The sequence below is a fragment of the Bactrocera neohumeralis genome, chromosome 6, assembly GCF_024586455.1.
Source record: "Bactrocera neohumeralis isolate Rockhampton chromosome 6, APGP_CSIRO_Bneo_wtdbg2-racon-allhic-juicebox.fasta_v2, whole genome shotgun sequence".
NCBI classification, from domain to species: domain Eukaryota; kingdom Metazoa; phylum Arthropoda; class Insecta; order Diptera; family Tephritidae; genus Bactrocera; species Bactrocera neohumeralis.
In genome coordinates this window covers 50,076,109-50,096,336 of record NC_065923.1, presented here as the reverse complement: position 1 = coordinate 50,096,336, position 20,228 = coordinate 50,076,109, and the positions used below count along the sequence as shown (strand labels likewise).

General features: G+C 35.4%; 2 protein-coding genes across 7 annotated transcripts in view; one reads left to right on the top strand and one right to left on the bottom strand.

Moving 5' to 3' along the window:
- Positions 1-3,303: 3,303 nt before the first annotated feature.
- LOC126763450 (tyramine/octopamine receptor) overlaps positions 3,304-20,228 on the bottom strand; it is a 36,402-nt gene continuing 19,477 nt past the window's right edge. For all 6 annotated transcript variants that reach the window (XM_050480974.1, XM_050480971.1, XM_050480972.1 and 3 more), the window contains exon 3: positions 3,304-6,263. In XM_050480974.1, coding sequence (XP_050336931.1) covers positions 4,361-6,139 — 1,779 coding nt within the window. In that variant the 5' untranslated portion in view covers positions 6,140-6,263 and the 3' untranslated portion in view covers positions 3,304-4,360. The remainder of the gene's footprint in view (positions 6,264-20,228) is intronic.
- Positions 8,658-9,172, top strand: LOC126763468 (uncharacterized). The gene is made up of 3 exons (XM_050481004.1): positions 8,658-8,791; positions 8,856-8,944; positions 9,011-9,172. Exons 1-3 carry the CDS (start codon positions 8,662-8,664, stop codon positions 9,095-9,097), a joined length of 306 nt encoding a protein of 101 aa, XP_050336961.1. The 5' UTR covers positions 8,658-8,661; the 3' UTR covers positions 9,098-9,172.

Here is a 20,228-nt window from a genome sequence, read left to right as displayed (position 1 = left end):
GGAGTGAAAAGGATGTGAGCAACATTTCAGATGGATATCTCAAAAACCGAGGGACTTGTCGGTCAATGCTATGACTTTTTCCTTTTGGATGTTACAAACCTAATAAGCCCTGCTCAGGTATGAAAATGAGGGTTACAATATTTAACATCAATTATAATTTTTTTGTTGGTTCCTTTGCCACTGCATCCAAGACTTCCCCTAAAACGATCGGAAGAGTATACAAGTATCACAGGATAAATGGCAAAGCTCTGAACCGGCTGTATAACATTGGAATCAATTCGATCAATTGAAGTCACAGCTATCAGAAAATAGGTACCTATAAGCGGCTTTAATAGGATATCATGTTCAAGTGAGATCTAGAAAAATAAGTACGCAATAGGTTGGCAGAAAAGTTCGTAGGCTGATAAATAGATGGTACTACTAATATGAAATCTATATGATTTTTAGTCAATCCCTTTGTTTATGAATAGCATTCTGGGCCAAGCCACTTGTGTTAGTTTACACAAAATGGATCAAAGGTAATTTCGTGTGTTAATAGCATAGCATTTTTTGCGGGAAAAAATACTATTGAAGCCATGGTTTGAATTGGTCAACATTATTTGAAACCTGCACCAAGGAAATCAACCGTTGAAAAGCGCTTTGCTAAGTTTGAACGACGCGATTGAAAATATCAAAAAAGTCCCCCAAATAATTTCAGATGTCCGTAAAGTGAAGCTTTTTCAAAGATATATGAAAGGAGCAGATTTTGGAATAAACGTGGTATAATATGCAACGACTATCTTCAAAAAGGAAAACCATTAACTTCAGCTACAGGACAAAATCGCGAAAAAACGGGTCCCACCGTGTCACAAACCAAGGCCCCAGTGACTCAGACCTCAAGAGAATGCTCGATGGAAAGAAATTTAGCAACAATGGAAAGGTTATCGCAAAAACTGAGGCTTATGGTAAATGTATATAAAAATGTTATTGAAAAACTGTTTTACCGCTATAATCGTTGTAGAAGCCTTCGAAGATAAATTCTTTGAAAACGTATGAACTTTTCATCCCTCCTATTATATTTGTACATCCAATGTTTAGGATATCAAAAGTTCTATCTGCAATGATATTTAATCAATTATTTAGAAACTATATAAAATTCAAGTAGTTACCTTCTTTACAGACGCCTTTTGATTCTTAAAATAAAAAACGCATTCCTCTGAATTTATAATATATACATATGTATATAAGTTATAAAACAGTTATATTTCTCGAATCTAAAAATTACCAAAACCGCACCAATACTATGCCAAGTATCCAGAAATCTGTAACCTGTGGAATATAGTATATTATTGAAATTCGGAGAAAATCATTTCCTTTTTTTCTGTATATCAAAAATGTTCCGCATCGGGCCAATACTTTCCTTAGCCCCCATATAAAGGGTCTACCAACCAAAACTACGTGATGTAAAATGAAATAAAGCAGTCAAATTTTGCCAAAATGTGCTCTGCCACCAAGGCTCCATTTGCATATCTCCACCCGTTCACGCAAATTTACGACGACTAATTCACAACCTGAACCAAACGCGGATTTGATTCACCCCAATAACGACAACTTTGTTTATTTACGAAGCCAATTAGCCAGAAATGGAGCTCAACTGAGAAGAAGATTTTTCGACTAATCTGAATTTGTAACTTTTTCAAAGATCGTCAGCTTGGAGAATTTCCAAGCGTTGTACCAAAGTGAAACGTGACACGATGAAATGACAAACCATACTCTCCACTTACAAGGTGGGTTCCAAAGTAAACAGGACTTTTCTTCTAGCGCCCCCTGGTGGCCGACTGGTGCGTTAGAATCTGCTATCTTTATCGATTATCCAGTGAGAATTTCATGACATTCCATCGATTGAAAGTGAAGTTATTGCGTTTTAAGTGTCAGTATGTTTGTGTTGTCGGTGTGAAAATGATCTTCGAACAAAGAGCCAACATTAAATTTTGTGTTAAAATTGGTAAGTGTTTATCGACTCAATCGAGGTCGTCGATCACTCCAAGATGGATTTCGTTCATTAGTTGTTGTTCCGGAAACTATTGATGCTGTGTACAAACTGATACTGCAAGATCGTCAAGTGATTTATCGCGAGATTGAGACAACTATAAGCATTAGTGGAACTAACATCGTCAATATTGCATGAACAATTGACTGTAAACAAATTTTGTTCACGTTGGATCCCAATTAATTGTAAATCTTTCAAGAAAAGGTTCGTGCCGATTGGTTGAGAGAAATGTTAAAAAATATGATGCAGTGCTTCAAAACATCTTAAAATCTTGACATCGATGTATTGAGGATTTCGCGTATGGGCCAAAAAGTAAAGAGCAGTCGACTGTAGGGGTATTCCGAGATAAGTTGAATCCAACGTTGTACGCGCACGAAGCACTTCCATGTAAATAGTGGGGTTTTTTGGGAAGAACTTCACATATCGCAACCATACCACTGGAAAAACGTAGAACAGTAAATTCCGGGTGATAAACAACCATATGTTTGCCAGTTGCCATTCAAAAAATCAGCAAAACCCATCGCCGAAGATCAATCTTCACCACGATAATGCGAACTTTCACACACACATTGACTGAAACAACTGCATTTTTGAGCACTCGAAACATCGATTTTATGAGTCATCCACAGTCCTGACTTGACATCTTTATTTGCCAATTCGTATTCGAATATTGGTGATCATATAACATTTAATAATATGTACAATATTAATAAGCTTAATATTAATATAATAATGTATTGTTTACATGTTAAATATATACTATATATTGTATATTGAAAGAGAAAAAAAAAAAATATCACAGATTTTGAATTATTGCAGCATATTTCTCTCTATCTCTCGCCACATCTATAAGGTTGCCAATGTTCTGGATTCCCGTCCATTGTCGAATGTTTCGAAGCCACGAAAGTTGTTTACGGCCAATACCCCGTTTTCCTTCAATTTTTCCTTGGATAATTATTTGTAGGAGCTCATACTTAGAGTGCCTCATAATATGTCCTAGGTAGGCTGCTTTTCTTTGTTTTATAGTCCTTAACAACTCTTTATTGCGGTTCACTCTTCTCAAAACTTCACTGTTTGTAACTCGATCTGTCCATGGAATTTTTTCTCATTAATAAACTAAAATATCAACAGAAGTGTATAAAGTGTATAGATATTAACGGAGAGCATTTTTGAAAAACAATAAGTCGATTTTCGATGATTAATATTTGTTTTTATTCTTTAATCCTGAAATATAAAAGTCAATCCTCGTATACATATATAAATAATACAAAAGGTTTATCATAAAAATTATATACACACGCATTTTTTATTCACAACTAAAGTACTTAACAAAGATTTCTATCGATTAACAACTTTCATTCCTAATATTTAGAGTTAAGAGAACTGTAGCTTAAGTATTAATAACTTATTCAAATGCTATAATTACACACCGTTCATAAGTAATGTCAAAACGGGTCTTTCTTGATCTCATTATATTTTAAATATTCTATTAATTTTTGATTAAATTTTGATTAAATAATTTTCCTCCTCCGGTAAATATGCTTTAAAGCAAAGAGCTTTTGTATTTATGTAACTTCCTATATATAATATACAAAGTATCATACTATTTTCAGATAATTTAATGTAGTTAATGTACAAACACCCCTTATAAATTAGCTTCTACAATATAATAAGTTAGTTAGTATTTGGCGTTAAATGAAGATTTGTGGATTGAAAATTGCAGTCTAGCTTTCACAAAAACTAATATGCTTTTGTTATTGGTACTTAGTCTGAAGACATTTAGTAGAAATACAAAATATTTTGCAGTGTGAATTTACAGAAATTGATATTTGTATGTAAAACTAAGTTTCCACTGTTTAGAGAATAAGGCGAATTGTGTCTTAAAGAACAAATGCTAGCAAGATCATTACAATATTATTTAAGGATACATTCTAGTAAGTAAAGGATACATTCTAGCTATGCTGCGCCATGGCCAATGAAAATGTTTTTAAAACTGTAACTTCCTCTGACTTTTTTCACATATATACATTGTATGTATGTACTATATTTATATTTGCTATTATTTATTCAAATTTCTAATACAATCTATTAACAATGAGTATATAAATTATAATTAATAGAATAACAGTTGGTTCACTATAATATTAAATCGTATGTATATAAAATAAATTATTGATTTCATTATACAAAGTTATACAAATTATGATACTATAGAGAAATACATACATCTGTAAGTATGTATATACTCGTGCATTCATATACATTATTACTAACATTGAAATAAGTAAACCTATATCGACATTCAGTAGTATTAACATTTATGAATCCCTTTTAATTAAATCCGAGAAGTCTTTTGAACGCACGCCTATAGTCCAAATTGAATATTGTATAAATAACTGGATTTAGACCCGAATTTATGTAGCCCAACCATGTAATGAAATTCTTTAACTTGTTTGTTGGGCAGCAGTAATCGCAGAAAGGCAGGATGACGTACATCAGAAAGAAAGGTAGCCAACAAATAACAAACACACCCATAATAATGCCCAATGTGCGTGCAGCTCGTCTTTCCTTCGACAGTGATATCTTCTGTTTTTCCTCAATGAATTGATATACGCCTGCGGGTTTCTTCTGTAACGGCATTGCCGCAGTGGATGTGGCGCCTGTTGAAGATTGTGGCGGCGTTATTTTCAGCGAAGTGTTATCGTCATTGTTTGAATCGATTGGTTCTGTGCACTCGGCAGCAAGTTTCCGCAAGCTTGTTGAATTCTCACAATTTTCTAATTCTTTACTTTCGGCGACCATGAGTAGTAATTCGTCTGTGCCAGCTATGTCGACACTAGCATTCTTTTTATCGTCGTTTGGTTCATCATCGTTTTTTGGCTGTTGCTGTTGTTTTTTAACTCGCATTTTTCCCTGTTTTATAGAATCCTTAATTTTTGCACGTCGCGTTTTTTTCGTTCGTTGTGCCACAACAACTATACGTTGCTCTGTTTCCTGCTTATTATCCGCACCCTGTATTTCGTTATTGGCATTCGTCTCACTGCTAACCGAGTCTTGATCATTTTGTATTGCAACTGACGAGGTTGATTGCACAGAGGACTTGCCGCAACTCAATATAGCCAAACAAAACGAGCCTAGAGCATAGCTTTCTCGCCTGCCACTTGCATTATTTACGGCTGAGGTGTCCTTATCACCACTCTTCCTTACAATCGTATTTATTTTCGAAGCTTTGGCGCGTTCACGCAGTCGTCGTCTGGTTGCAATATAGATTTCGATGTATACGATAGTCATTATTGCTAAGGGAATGAAAAACGATCCCAATGAAGAGTATATCACATAACCTCGATTAGAGGTTAATTCACACGGTGTGGCACTTGTAAATTCATCCGGCCAATCATTCCATCCTACTAGCGGTGGTGAACTTATTACTAATGACAGTATCCAAACACCGGCTATTAATAGCAGAACACGACCTACTGTACGCTTTTGGGCATAATTAATGGGATCCGTTATGGCCCAATAGCGATCGAGAGCAATTGCGCACAAATTGAGTATTGACGACGTACAGCACAAAACATCACAAGTTAGCCACATCTTACAAACGTGTATACCAAATTCCCAACGCCCAAGTATCGAGTACGCTACGTTGAATGGTAATACGAGTAATGCGACCGTTAGATCGGCCACGGCCAGCGAAACAATAAAAAAGTTTTGGACTATTCGTAGCGGCTTGTAGGTGAATACACTTAAAATGACTAGTACATTCCCAATTACAGTTAGTACTATTATAACGGAGAGCACTATGGTAGTAAGGATAGCTTCCCATTCGGGCACTGCCAGCTGTATCCCAAAGTGGCTCCAGTAGAACTTTTCAGTAACTGCAGTGCTGCTACACCCATCGACCGTCCCCAATTGGCTGTTGTTAATTGTTGAGGCACTTACGTAGGTGGTTGTTGTTGTTACAGTGGTGCTTAAATGTGGGCCTATTGAGTTCGAAACATTCGTTAATGAAGTTTCCGTATTTTTGTTTAAACCATAGTTCTTTGGAGGCGCATACATGCCGTTCGAAATATTTAGCAACAATAATGCTTGTTGCTGAGTTGGTGGCATTTTGCATTTTACAATCTTTACCGTTATTTCGCTGCAACCCGTTAAAGCTCTTTTATTGTTTATTAGAAAGCGACACGCGAAGGTATATTTACCTATTCAAGGTTTAACTCATGTAAGATTTGATCTGAAACACACAGTGAATGAAGAAATTGTTAGAATTTAAAAATCAACAAATATATTTTATAACAGTACCATATATTATTAAATATTTTAACTTAATTACAAATTATATTGCTAATTCTAAACACCTCGAATAAAACAAATAATAAAGGGCTAAGTTCAGTAGCGGCCTAATATTAAATTCGTAGAAATGTGTGAGCAAAACCTTATGCTAACTCAGCATGGACTAAGGGATTTCAATCATATTTAATGCTAAGCAGTAAAGCGTTTAAGAAAACACGTCTACTTAAATTTATTAAAATATCACATCATATCGTTACTTGAAATGCAAAATAACGTAACAACATTTTCAGAAATTTACAGTGGCATGAATGAAACACGAAATAAAATGGAACAAGAGTGAAAAAAATTTAATATTGGTTAAAACTGGTTTATATCTGAGCGCAGAACCTGAAAATGTTGGATATATGTAATATTATGTTTGTAATTTGAAGTAGTGAATCATAATCAATAAGACACTCAATTTCGATTTTTTTGATGATACGTTATTTTGCATTTCAGGTGACGATATATTGCATATATATTGAAGTTTGAGGAAGATTGGAACTTATTTGCATTTTTCTTCAGTACTGAAAAACTCACACATTAACTAACCGATAGAGTTTTCTCGTAAAATAATCGATTTTTCGAATGTCAAGAATCGATTCTTAATCGACATCGACTACTGAGGATCGATTCTGGAAAATCGATCATTTTACGAGAAAACTCGATTTTCGAGTAGAATCGGAATCGAGTTTATCATCCCTACTGGCAGACATCGCGTGCACATATAATAACCTCCGCACAATAACCACCACAAAAAAAATTATTTTTTTTCCATGTAATTTATATGGAAAACAGAAAATTTGAAAGAGGCACCTCTTAATATTAATATTAAGAGCTCATCTTTTGAGTGACTTTTTTTTACACATTTTGAAAGTTTTGAGCCTGTTTTTCAGTTGAAAAAAAAGGTTGCCTCAAAATGGCACACCCTAATGTACATATTCCTAATAAAGTTCAATAGAATAACAAAGGATATTCTCGAGCATACTTTAAATTAATGCCAAAAGTAATTCCAATGAGCTGAAATATTTCTCCAGCCGCATCATACTCCTACCGGAATATAGGTTATATTTCATTTCCTAGTCAACTTTATACCGTTTATGTTAATAATATAATACATACATATGTGCATATATATATATATATATATATATATATACATATGTATATGTAATATAATTATATTATAGAAATTCAAAAAACTTGTTTTCTTAATCATAATATTGTTTTGAGTTGAATATGAACGAAATCTAGTATAACAATTTCCGCGCAGTTTGAATTTTTCCTTCCGAAGTTATAAGAAGATGCTTCGATTAACGTGGTGACATTCAGTAGCAAAATTTAGTGATATGGGTAAGTACTAAACCGTCACACAACACTAATATCATGAGTACAAATATGTATGTACGTACTTAGCTTTGCCATAAATTCTGTTAGAAAGGTAACAACACTTGCAGCGATTCGCAGTCCAAAGTGCCGTTATTTTTTATTATAGTTTGTTTATGGTGTCTATTCATATATAATCAGTTTAGTGTTTGCTCTACGTTATTACCAACGGGGTGGGGAGCTAATGAAGACCGTATTATGGTGATTGTGTAATATAAAGACTTTCGAACTTCCGGCTGACTTTATATCTCATATAGTATAGTTCCAGTGCGAAAATGAGCGAAATCGAACTGCAACGCGCTTACTCTCTTTATAATATAGTTTTAATTAAATTCTTTTGATTTTTGCGTATTTTATTTACCATTCGAGAGACTTCTCACATATCTCGAAGGTGTCTAATATTTCCCAGTTAACAGTTTAGATAACTGGTTTCTGAGATTATTCACTACAGTTAACTTTGTTTTCACTGATTCACGCTCAACCCGTTATGTTTTTAGATATAATCCTGACATTCATTGGTAAGTAATACAAGATTATGTTTTGACAAAACAAAGAAGACTTTGAGTTTTTATCTTAGTTTGTTTCGTTAGCATTGCACTTAACGGGCTCTTATGCACAGGTTACGCTGATATTCAAGGTTAATTATATTAATTACCGTCCCTAATTGCTTTAGATACCGTATTTTTATACACAACTTTAAAACATAGAAGACTTTTATTAGATTTATTTCATTTGATTGATTGTAAGATATCGGAGATTCCAACAAGAACTAAGCAGCCAAGCACTGACAACATTTATTTTCTAAAACTTCTGCAAACGAAGGCATTATTAGTTTAGAATAACTAGCGCTGGGTATACAATTTCATAGTAGTTCAGATTTACAATCATAGAAAGTTGGAAAAAATTTGGTTTTCATGTATTCCGTGTTGTTTCATCTTTTCATTGTTTTTAATATAAATCAAATATATTGCAATCCGTTTGACATGTTTGAGGAGATGGGGCGTTTAACACAAACTTGCTTAGATCTGACGTGCACAAATTTAAGTGGGTTTTAAAACACTTGTGAGTAACTGGAGTAATTTATAAGAGAACTTCAATTTATTTTCAGGCGATTTGAAAGTTGCAAATGAACTGGAAAGCGATCTCAGAAAAGATGTGAATTGTTTGCGAATGTGTTTGTTTTTACATGCCAAAGAGGTATGCATAACACATTTGCATAATATTCTACAAATTTTTACTACCATAATTTGAACCTATTTACAGTCATCAAACCCGGATCTGAAGGGAAATTTCGTGAACTACAAACGTAACGAAAAGGCAATACAAAGAAACGAATGCATAGGATTTTGAATTCCAAAAATTACTAAAAGAAGATAGTTCTTTCTGTACAAGACACTAATTTAAGTATCTCATACCCGAACTAAATCGAAAGGATTTAAAATTTTTTGGAGGTTACACATTAAATAATATCGATATACATATAATTTGTACACCATAACGTTTATGTGGCTTAATTGTGTGAGCACAAGTGTACATACATATGTAAGTACTAATTATGTATGTATGTTTATAATGTACTAATTTCTTCATATTTTTTCCATCATTATGATTTTTTATGTATGATGTGAAACAAAAGCAGTTTTTTAAGGATTTGAAAATAAATAATCGTTGTATTTGGTATCCTTAGGTCTTAGACATCCTGTACGCAGTATCTGATATCTTACCTTTTTCAAACCATTTGATCAAATCTAATTTTTAGAGCTCGACAAAATACGATCTTTTTAAAGGGTTTGTAGTTAATGATTCGAAAGATGTGGTGAAGTTTCGGATGAATGAGAAGTGGGCAAGCTTTTTACAATTAAAAACTATTTCTTTGTACATAAGAAGTCATTAATTTTCTATATCCAACTGAAAGTTTGTTCGTTTTGTCTGTGTTTTGATGCCTGTATTGAGATATACTTGTACATATGTACGTATATTTTTAATTTTTCCACTTTCACAACATGTTGCTACAGAGAATAATGGTTTTGCTCAACTAACGGTGGTTTGGTATGTACATACCGGTGGAGTTATGTATGTACTTACATATGTATGTATAAATGATCACGATGACAAGACGATTTGAAATCCGGCTGACTGTCTGTCCGTCTGTCCGTCTGTACGTCACAAGATGTAGCTTGACTAAGAATTAAGATATCTTGATATAACTTGGTTGACATATACCATACAAATGGGTGTAATCAGACACTGCCATGCTCACAAAACCCAAATTAAGAAACCCAACTGTTATTTAGTACAACGAATTGTATTCGAGAGGGGAACTTTGCTTTGAAATATTTAAAAGTGCACGTGACCCCGCTCCATAATAGGTTAACATACTTATATACCTTATATAAAGAACAAACCATTCAAGCTGTATCATCTAAATTTATACGGAACACATCGTTTCATCACCTCTTACGATGGTGTGAAAATACGTAGGTAAAAATGGAAATGGAAAGACAACATCACCAACTGCCAATTCAACAATTTTATTAAAAACTAAAAGTTCGATATATCAACAAGTAAGGATGGCCAAGTTCGGGTGTTACCAAACATTTCACACTTTTGTAACTTGCAAGGATAAAGCCGGCAGTTTTGTAAGTATACGGGTGGCGCACAAGTAATTCTCCTATCAGAAGATGCTATAAATTTTGCAATTGACATTAGAGAGTTCTGTTTTGACATTTGTGACGTAAATAAACAATGGTATGCTACACTGCTCCAGAACGCGGGTTATTTGTGACTATTTATTTGACCAATAATCGGTCGGTGACTTTGGCACAACGTGAATTTCGTCGCAGATTTCCTGGCCGTCCGACGCCTACTGGTGAAATACTGCGACGTTTAGCCGCTCGCTTCGAAGAGACCGACACAACACGAGATGGCAGACCCCGGAGTAGCCGTTCTGCAGAGAATATTGCTGCTGTTGCCGAGGATGTCATGGAAGCGCCGTCGACATCGACCAGACGACGGTGTTTCCAGCGAATTTTGGTACAAGGTTTGAAGATGTTTCCGTCCGAAAAAGTGTTAGCTGCTGACCGCCAATCGCGTCTAACATACGCTCAAGCCACCCTTAATCACCACCAAAAGGAAGATGATTTTTCATCAAAAATAATCATGAGTGATGAGGCCCATTTCCATCTTAGCGGGTACGTAAATAAGCAAAATTTACGCTTCTGGGGCACTGAAAATCCGCGTGTAACCCACGAAGAGCCATTACACCCGCTCAAAGTCACTGTATGGTGTGCTGTTTTCGCTGGAGGAGTCATCGGACCTTTTTTCTTCGAAGACGTCGCAGGCCAAACGGTTACTGTGAGTGGTGAGCGCTACAGAGCAATGATCAACTAGTTCTTTATGCCGCAACTTTATGAATTGGGATTGGAAAACATGTGGTTCCAACAGGACGGTGCAACGGCATACACTGCACGTGCCACAACCGATATGCTGAAGGATGCATTTCCCGGACGCCTAATCTCCCGTTTTGGCGATTTGCACTGGCCACCAAGATCGCCTGATTTGACCGCTCCAGACTTCTTCTTGCGGGGCTTTTTGAAGTCGCGGGTTTATGTCAACAAGCCTCAGACTCTTGCAGCTCTTAAAGACAGTATCCGTCAAGAATGTGAGGACCTATCGCCGGAAGTTCTGGCCAAAGTGATGGAAAATGCCATAAAAAGGGCTCAAATGACAATCAACTGTGGCGGCGGCCATTTACATGATATCATATTCTCGACTTGATGTAAAAAATTTAAAAGACCAAATAATAATCCACTAGCAGAATCAAAGTTTTTAATTTTTTAAAAAAATTACAGCCAAAAAACATCGGAAGGTTATGTGTATAACTCACACAAAGACCGAAATATTCGGCATAAGGATTGTTAGAAAAAAATTGTTGGTTTATTTATTTTATCTATTTTTGCCAGTCTATATGCGATTAACATGCCCCATACTAATAAAATGCTTCCTGGGTTTCACTTAAGGTCACTTACTATCCACCAATATACTTACATACATGGTGTAAAGTCAATCGGATGTTTGAAAATTCTCATATAACGGGGTTTTCAATAAGAGCGCTAAAAAGCGCTTGGTTTCTTTATTCCTGTGAAAGTACATTCGATGCCATTATGTATGGAACTCGATTTCTTTTACATGGCCACCACGAGCACGGTTGTAGAAGTCCAAACACTGAACACAATTTTGGTTTTCAAACATAAATCGGCTGATATTGCTGCAATTTCGATATTCGAACGAAGTTCGCCCACAGGAAATAATCTAACGGCGCCAAATCGCACGACCAAGGCGGCCAATTGACTGGGCCATTTCGTGAGATAACCCGTTCAACCAACTTAGTTTTCAATAAATCGATTGTGACATTGGCTATGTGGCTTGTGTTGTGGCGTCGTCCTGTTGAAATCACATATTGTCCAAAACCATACTACCCAATTCGAGCCAAAAATATTCAGTTATCATTGAGCGGTAGCGATTTCCATTCACAGTATAGTGGCGGTTTTGATCATCACGGAAGAAGTACGACCCAATGACGTCGCCGGCCCATAATCCGCACCAAACCGTTTTTTTTTTTCGGGATGCAATTATGACTATATTTTGCTTAATGACGAAGCCATTCAGCCAGAAATGAGCCTCATCGTTGAAGATAATTTTTCGATGAAAATCCGCATCATTTTTAAGTTGTTGCTCAACACAATTCAAGAGCATACGACGATTCTGGTGGTCAAATGGCTTCAGTTCTTGCGTCAATATGATCTTGTAACGCTTGAAAACGACGAGTGAGAGACTGATTTGGGTCTTCCTAAATTGATGCGCTAGCGGCAGCAATATTCTCGACATTACGGGCACTTCTTTGTCTCACTGAATTCAAATTTTTCCACTAGACACTCATTGTTGATATGACAGGACGATTATGTCGACTATAAATTGGACGTAACGTATCTATGTACGTAGTAAATTTTAATAATTTCGACTCGTTGTTGGATCGTATATCTCTCCATGATGAAATAGTAAACCTTACTGAAGAGAAATGTCAAAAGAGCGGGGAAAAAGTGCGTCGTTTGCTGTCTCTATCGGTCTACTTTTGTAGCGTTCCTATTGAAAAACCGGTTACGTGTGATGTTTTATTGAAATTAAAGAGATAATATTTCTCAAAAATAATGCGGTTTGGAGCTGCGTATGAATGGCATTGCTCCAGACGCTTAATAGCCTTCATACACTGATTTCCGATCCTCTGGTTGATGCTTTCCATGTACTAACGTATATTAGTTTTAGCCCTTTTAGTTGAGTTTATTTTACAAGTAAGTAGCTTGATTTCAATATCGCTGTCATGAAATTCAGTCTGTAGATGTCCTTTTGAATTTGTCACTGTGGTCATTCCTGCTATCCAAATATTTTGATGCGTTGCATTAAAGGAATATACTATTATGAGCAAAATACAGTAAGACATTGCTCATAATTTTAAAATTCACAATTTATTTTTCAAAATCTAGGTCTATGTCTAATGTCTTCAATTGACTCGAGACGGTTTTCCCGGAGCGGTCGTTTGAGTTTGCTGAATCGTGTGAAGTCACACGGAGCTAAATTAGGCGAATACGGTGGTTGCGGAACGATATTGGTTGAAAAGTTGGCGAAAAACTCACGAAGAATCAATGCAACGGTGCATTATCTTGGTGCAAATACCAAGAGTTTTTGCGAATAGCTTCACGCATACGACGCACAACACTCAAAAAGTATTCTTTGTTGACAGTTTGGCCGGTCGGAAAGAATTCGGAGTGCGCCACACCTCGATAATCGAAGAAAATTGTCAATATAACCTAAATTTTTGGCCTGCTTTGACGTAATTTTTCGTGGCTTTTGGCTTCGGCTTCTCTTTGCCACGATATTCGGCCGACTGATCGTCTGTTTCCGGTCCGTAAGTAAGGAAAGGAAAGCTTTGTTTTACAGAGTTAACGCGACGCTGTTTTTCGAAAAAAATTGAGAGATTTCGAAACCAATCGGGCTTTCGCTTTTCTTAGGCCCAAATGATCTTTAAAAATGGTTTTCACTGATCCATCTGATATTTCGACGATGGCAGTAATATATCTGGTTGTTTATCGTCGGTTCTCAAGCACCCATTTCTTTATTTTATTGACGTGTTGATCAACAGCTGAAGTTGTTGGCTGTCCCGGACGTGATTCGTCGTCAGCACATTCTCGACCCTCTTCGAATAATTTGTACCAATCAAAAACTCTTGCTCGAGACGATCAATGATCACCAAACCTTTCAGCACTAGAAATTTGGATGCGCACAAAAAATTTAATGGAAGTTCCTTGTTAAATAATTTCTTCTTTCTCTTCTTAAATAATTTCACTCATCGTAAAAATCGCCGAATGCATTTTATATACTTCAGAAAGACAAGCGTAAACTAAACACTAATGATTATTTTGAAAAGACATTTGGCACAGATAGTCATATCAACCAAGAAAGAAAACTATTTCGACGAATGGGTTTTCGCGTAATACTTAAATTAAAAAGTCTTACAAATTTTTGCCCACAGTAGTATAGCATACAATTTAATTACGAAAATAGTATAATTTTATAGTAGAAAAATATTGTTTTCTTTTATATTATCACATTTTGCTGCCTACGTCACGCTAGGGTCTGTTAATTTGTTTTTTTTTTTTTGCGTTAGCCGAGCTAATCAAATATCTTTGATACACCACAGTTCATTAAGAATGGCCGTGGCAGATTCTCTACATCAACGGGAACTATGCATTCATTCATACTGCCACAATATATAGTGTATAATTGAATTTATAAGTAAACAAATGTAGTATAAACATATTTTACCCACATACTTATGTACATGTATGGTAGACGTCAACGCTTTTTAAAACAACGTGAGCACATACATACATACAAATACGTATACGTATGCATGGGGTTTATGTATTTTCACACTCCCTCTATTTGCATTGATCAATCATAATAAAAGTCGTGGTATCGTTAAATTCTTTCATCACAATTCTACTTTATTAGCAATACTAAATCTTTCACAACTGTGCCTTTACTTAGGGCCTCGCTGCATGAGTGTATAAAAATCGCTTCAAAATATGTGCATCTCAAAGATACGCTCGTTTTATTTGTTTTCGAAGTGCACATAAATTTCAAAGTCTCAAGTGATAATTTTTTGCACAGTTTTCGAGGTTTCACTATTGTTCGACTATAAAAAGGTTGAGTACTTATTTTAATACACACAATGCAACGTGGACACTTGGATCTTCGAACATCAACTCGCGAGAAACAGGCCCGGCATCTCAGCGCTTTCAGTATGCTGGGCACGGATTTGTTCATGTACTATGTACATACATAGTTGCTCATGCAAACAAAATTTTAGTACACATATAGTACATAACATATATGAACATATTTGCGTAAATAAAAACGTAAACATGATCTAAATATTGAAATACCCTGCAAGGGTACATATAGCACTAAGTAGATATGTATGTAAAATGTGATGCAATGATATCAAAGATCGGATCGGATTTGTATGTAGATAATTTTTTAGTATGGAGTTTGGAGTAGCCAGAATTTTCAAAAAAATTTTTGTAAACACTTTTCTTATGTTAATGTTCTATAAAACTTTTAAGGAAATTCGACAAATACTTTTCGAGTTATTCGATAATTAGCAAAGGGTTTTCATAAGCTCTGGAACTAGAGCGTAAAACTTTAAATGTGTTTTTCTTAAGATTTTACATGGGTTTCAAAAAATCTAATGTTTTTATTGTCTTACTAAATTCTACAACACCTCTAGAATATTGTCCTAAATTTCGTCCAAGTTCTAAGTTTAGGTTTTAACTAAAACAGACCTGTAACCTTTTAAAACTATGTTTTTTGAACTGGTGACCACTCTAGCTCTAAGATCGCTTGGTAGATTTCAATGAAATTTATACAGCTTTTTGAAAACATAAATAGCGAGTGCCTGATAGAAGTAGTTTTCGTTTTATTTTGATTATTTGCAAGCAACTAACTTTTGGTTTTTGCCCGATATATAAAAAAATCCCTTAACCCGCCCTTTTGTTAGGGCACTAGATTATCCACTAATAAAACAAATTTTTTGGTTCGATTGATTTTAGTTGAATATACAAGGATTAGTGATGGTCGCCATAAGAAGCTTCGGTTGGCACTGGATCACTCACAAACAACCATTACTTTTAAAATTATGGTTATTTTTTAAATTCCTGTAAAATCAAGTCGAAATCTTATTTAATAATGCTGTGTTTTTACTTTCATAAAATGAAATAATTTTCTGGCAAAAAAAAATATTTTAAATTGCCATTGTTCATGCCTCTGACTACGAGTTTAGGCCTACAAAATTACAAATTGTCTACTAATAGTTTTCCTGCCGGGTACAATAAAAATCATTTCTACAAATACTACAACTAGATACTAAATATTCTCGTAAATACCTATTTTATTTAGTTTTGCTCTTATTGGCGTTTGTGAATTGTATACGTTACGAAATTTTTATTTCAGTTTTGCTTTCGAACGATGGTACTGTTTCTGCTTCTGCTTGTGGATAAATGCTTGCTTCCGTTGCTGCCAATTTGCAGTTGAGATGCGGCAAACTGTCTACAATTGCTGATTTAACTTAACTAGATTTTCAGCTGGCTAGGAATTTGTATTATTTTTCAAATAAGTGTTTGGATAGATGAAGATTATAATACGAGTATACATGAGAAAATGTACTCGTATTATATAATATAAGGCGTAAGAAGCATTTTGGACATTTCCTCTTGGAAAAAAAGAATTCGGTTGCAGTGACTTTATGTATGTAGTATATCAATTGAGCAGTACATATTAATTCTTTGCTTCTAGTATGTTTTTATATGTGAGGTTACTGAAATTGTGTAGTAATACTATTTCTGCAAGCCAACATAAGGGTATTATATAATCAGTTTGTAAATAAAATTAATGGATTTGACGCCCTACTTAAGCAATAATGTCGTATTGGTACTTCTACGATCCAATATGAAGATTTATTAACTTTATGATTATCGATTATTTATTTCATATTCTATATGTACATACTGTATCACAAAAGTTTACGAAGCCTTTCCCAGATTTCTTCTCTACTCTTTCTCTATTTTATACTCTTGCGATATGTTGCAAATATTATATCTTTGTTCACTTGTCCGCCTGCTCAAGCAAGCAATTACATCTTCGCAAAATGAGATTTTTTGATTTACATGGATTTTCTGGTACTGCAGTGGGGTTGATTACATTGCGAACTCGAACCATTGTCCAAACAATATCATAGCAACATTAAGAGTAGTTTCAAAAGGCTTGAAGAGTGGGTGTGGCTCTGCCAAATATATTTATTGTGGACATTGCCAATTCATACTGCGGAGTGGAAATTGGTCATATCGAGAAATCAAATTTTTATAAAGGGTAAAGCGCCACCCACCTCAAGTTACTTTCAATATAATGATATTCTCAATGTCATTAACTTATGTATGTGCCCTTACTATGGATTTCTAGTAGACATCAACAAACACATTGTATTAACACATGATATATGGAAAAATATTGAATTGAGTCTATACCTAATTCCCTTCCCAGCCTAGGCGCTGTATGCGCAAAGGACCATAAATCTTCCACAGAACCTTTCTCTCGAAAACCCGTAACGTCGACTCATCAGATGCTGTCATCATACATGCCTGCACCATATAGCAGGACGGGAATAATGAGTGACTTATAGAATTTGGTCTTTGAACATCGAGAGAGAACTTTACTGCTCAATTGCCTATTCACTCTGAAGTAGCACCTTTTCTGCATTCCTTTTCGAGGCTGTCGTTGTTGTTGGTGTTAATACAGGTTCCAAGATAAACAAAATTATCTACGACTACGAAGTTATGACTGTCAACAGTGACGTGGGAGCCTAGTTGCGAGTGCGACGACTGTTTGTTTGATGGCATGAGATATTTCGTCGTAAATTCAGAAACTGACGTAAAATGAAAAAGAAAATGCATTTGTAAAGCACTCAATATTATTTTTATGTTTCTAGGACATCTCCAAATGGTTTTAAATGCTGAGAAGACTTGGGTAATGTGATAATATTCCAAATCGATATTGGTGCGATTCCATTTTTAATGTGTAGTTTGATACCAAAAATAGCTAAATTTGGCCCCATGTTTACCTAGTCCTCATTTACGAGGTTTGACAATTAAGTAATGCTTGTGGTAAACCTGTGACTTTGAAATTCCCTTTCTCTTTTTCCGGCATCCCTCCCCTCTCCATTGACATATATATGTACCATTGCTCTAGCTTGTTTAGTTCGCCTGCTGCGTCAAGTTGAGTAGACGTGTGTTTGTAGTGCTCGTCACGAAAATGGAAAAACGAAATCAAGAGCAACGCGTCGCGATAAAATTTTGCGCCAGATTGGGCGAAACAGCTTCGGAAACGTACGCTAAAATTGTAAGAGTGTATGGTGATAGTGCTCTTAGTCGTGCCCAAGCTCACAATGGTTGTCTCCGCGCGCCCCCCGCCCGAAAAAAGCTCGCATGAGCAAGTCGAAGGTGAAAAATCATCGTTTTGCCTTTTTTGATAGCCGTGGAATCGTCCACAAAGAATTCGTTCCACCAGGGAAAACTGTGAATCAAGTCTACTATTGCCAAGTACTCGAAAGATTGCGAAAACGAGTCAACAGGGTGCGCCCAGACATCGCTCGTAACTGGATCCTTCATCACGACAACGCGCCGTGCCACACCGCCCTCAGCGTGTCCCAGTATTTGGCCTCTAAAGGGATCGCCGTGTTGCAACAGCCACCTTATTCGCCCGACATGTCACCCTGTGACTTTTTTTGTTTCCTAAAATAAAATCGGTGGTCAAAGGAACCCATTTTGAGTCGATTACGGACATCCACGCGGCCGTGACGAGGGTACTCGCGGACATCCCAGTCGAAACGTTCGAGAAATGTTATGAAGCATGCAAAACGCGCTGGAATCGCTGTATAGCTGCCCAAGGGGACTACTTTGAAGGGGATGGCAGAGTTGTAGAATAATTTTCAAATATACGGTTTTTATGGAATCAGTCTCATTACTTAATTGTCATACCTCGTATTTAATATAATTTGCATGGACTTTATACCCTGCAAACGAGTTTGTATGGGTAAGGGAGAGACTTATTACCATAATATTAGTCGAAAATTCTATGCTTAATATAATATATTTTGATACCAAATATTTGCAAACTAATAAAACTATTTTTTTCTTGTCCCATTGATTTAAGATAGATTACGCTCCAAGGACTAGTGATTGTCATCGAAAGGAGCTTTGGTTGGAACTGGATTATTATTCTATTTTTTTGAATTTCTGTCAAGTTAAGTTTAAATTTTATTTAACGATGCTGAGTTTTTACTTTTGTATATAAAAATTTATTGAGAAAAAAATGTGTTAAAATTATAATTTGTCATATCTCTCATTACACCTAATCCCTTAAAAAAATGTATACCTAGTAGTTACGCAACGAATTTATCGGATAACTTGAGTTAATTTAACCCTCACTTGATTGGTGATGGCTTCTAGCTTAGAGTTTGTTTTCTTGTCATGGTCGTTTGGACTGAAATTTCCTCTCTGTATTTTAATTGAAATACCTAAAGCGAACGAATTATTATTGAAAACTTTCAATTTATTCTTAATTTAACTCACACAATCTAAAATTGAAATGTCTGCAAATAAAACGTGTGAAAACAAAGGTAAATAGCAGATTCGCCCACCGTTTGGAATTTGCAAGAATAAAATATTCAACGATTTAAAAAAATTAAATATTCTTTTGCTAACTCAGAAATAAATAATTCATAAAACATAATGCCATTTTTTAACTAAAAAAGAAAAAACGTCACTTTCAGCTGCACGGAAGCTACATGTAATACTCTACATATGATAGATGCATTTTTGTAGCAACTTTATGTAGAATTAACTCTGAAAAAGTTACCGAAAACGCTTTTCATCCAACAGAAAAAATTTTGCCGGTCATCATCTACTTTATTTGGCTTCCGACGCTTGCTTCTGCGTGTCGCAGACTTCGCAGCTTCCTGCTCTGAGTATAGTTAGTGATATCTGTTTACTTCTATCTTGCGCCATGACAGCTATGAAAAATAATTTCTGTCAATCTGATTGTAATAATTAGAGTAATTATTCCAGATGTACTTACGAGATATCTATGCTACGCATAAACTAATTACATAATTACTGACTTCGTGTTTTATTAATACGAGTATATAATACCACATATGAAGGGTATAACTATTCCTTCATACAATTATCGAGCCATTTGGCAAGTCAACCATGTGTCCATCAATGCATTTGTTAATATTATATTTTGAGTGCTTCGCAAAAAAAATTTTTATACTCTCGCAACAAAGTTGCTAAGGAGAGTATTATAGTTT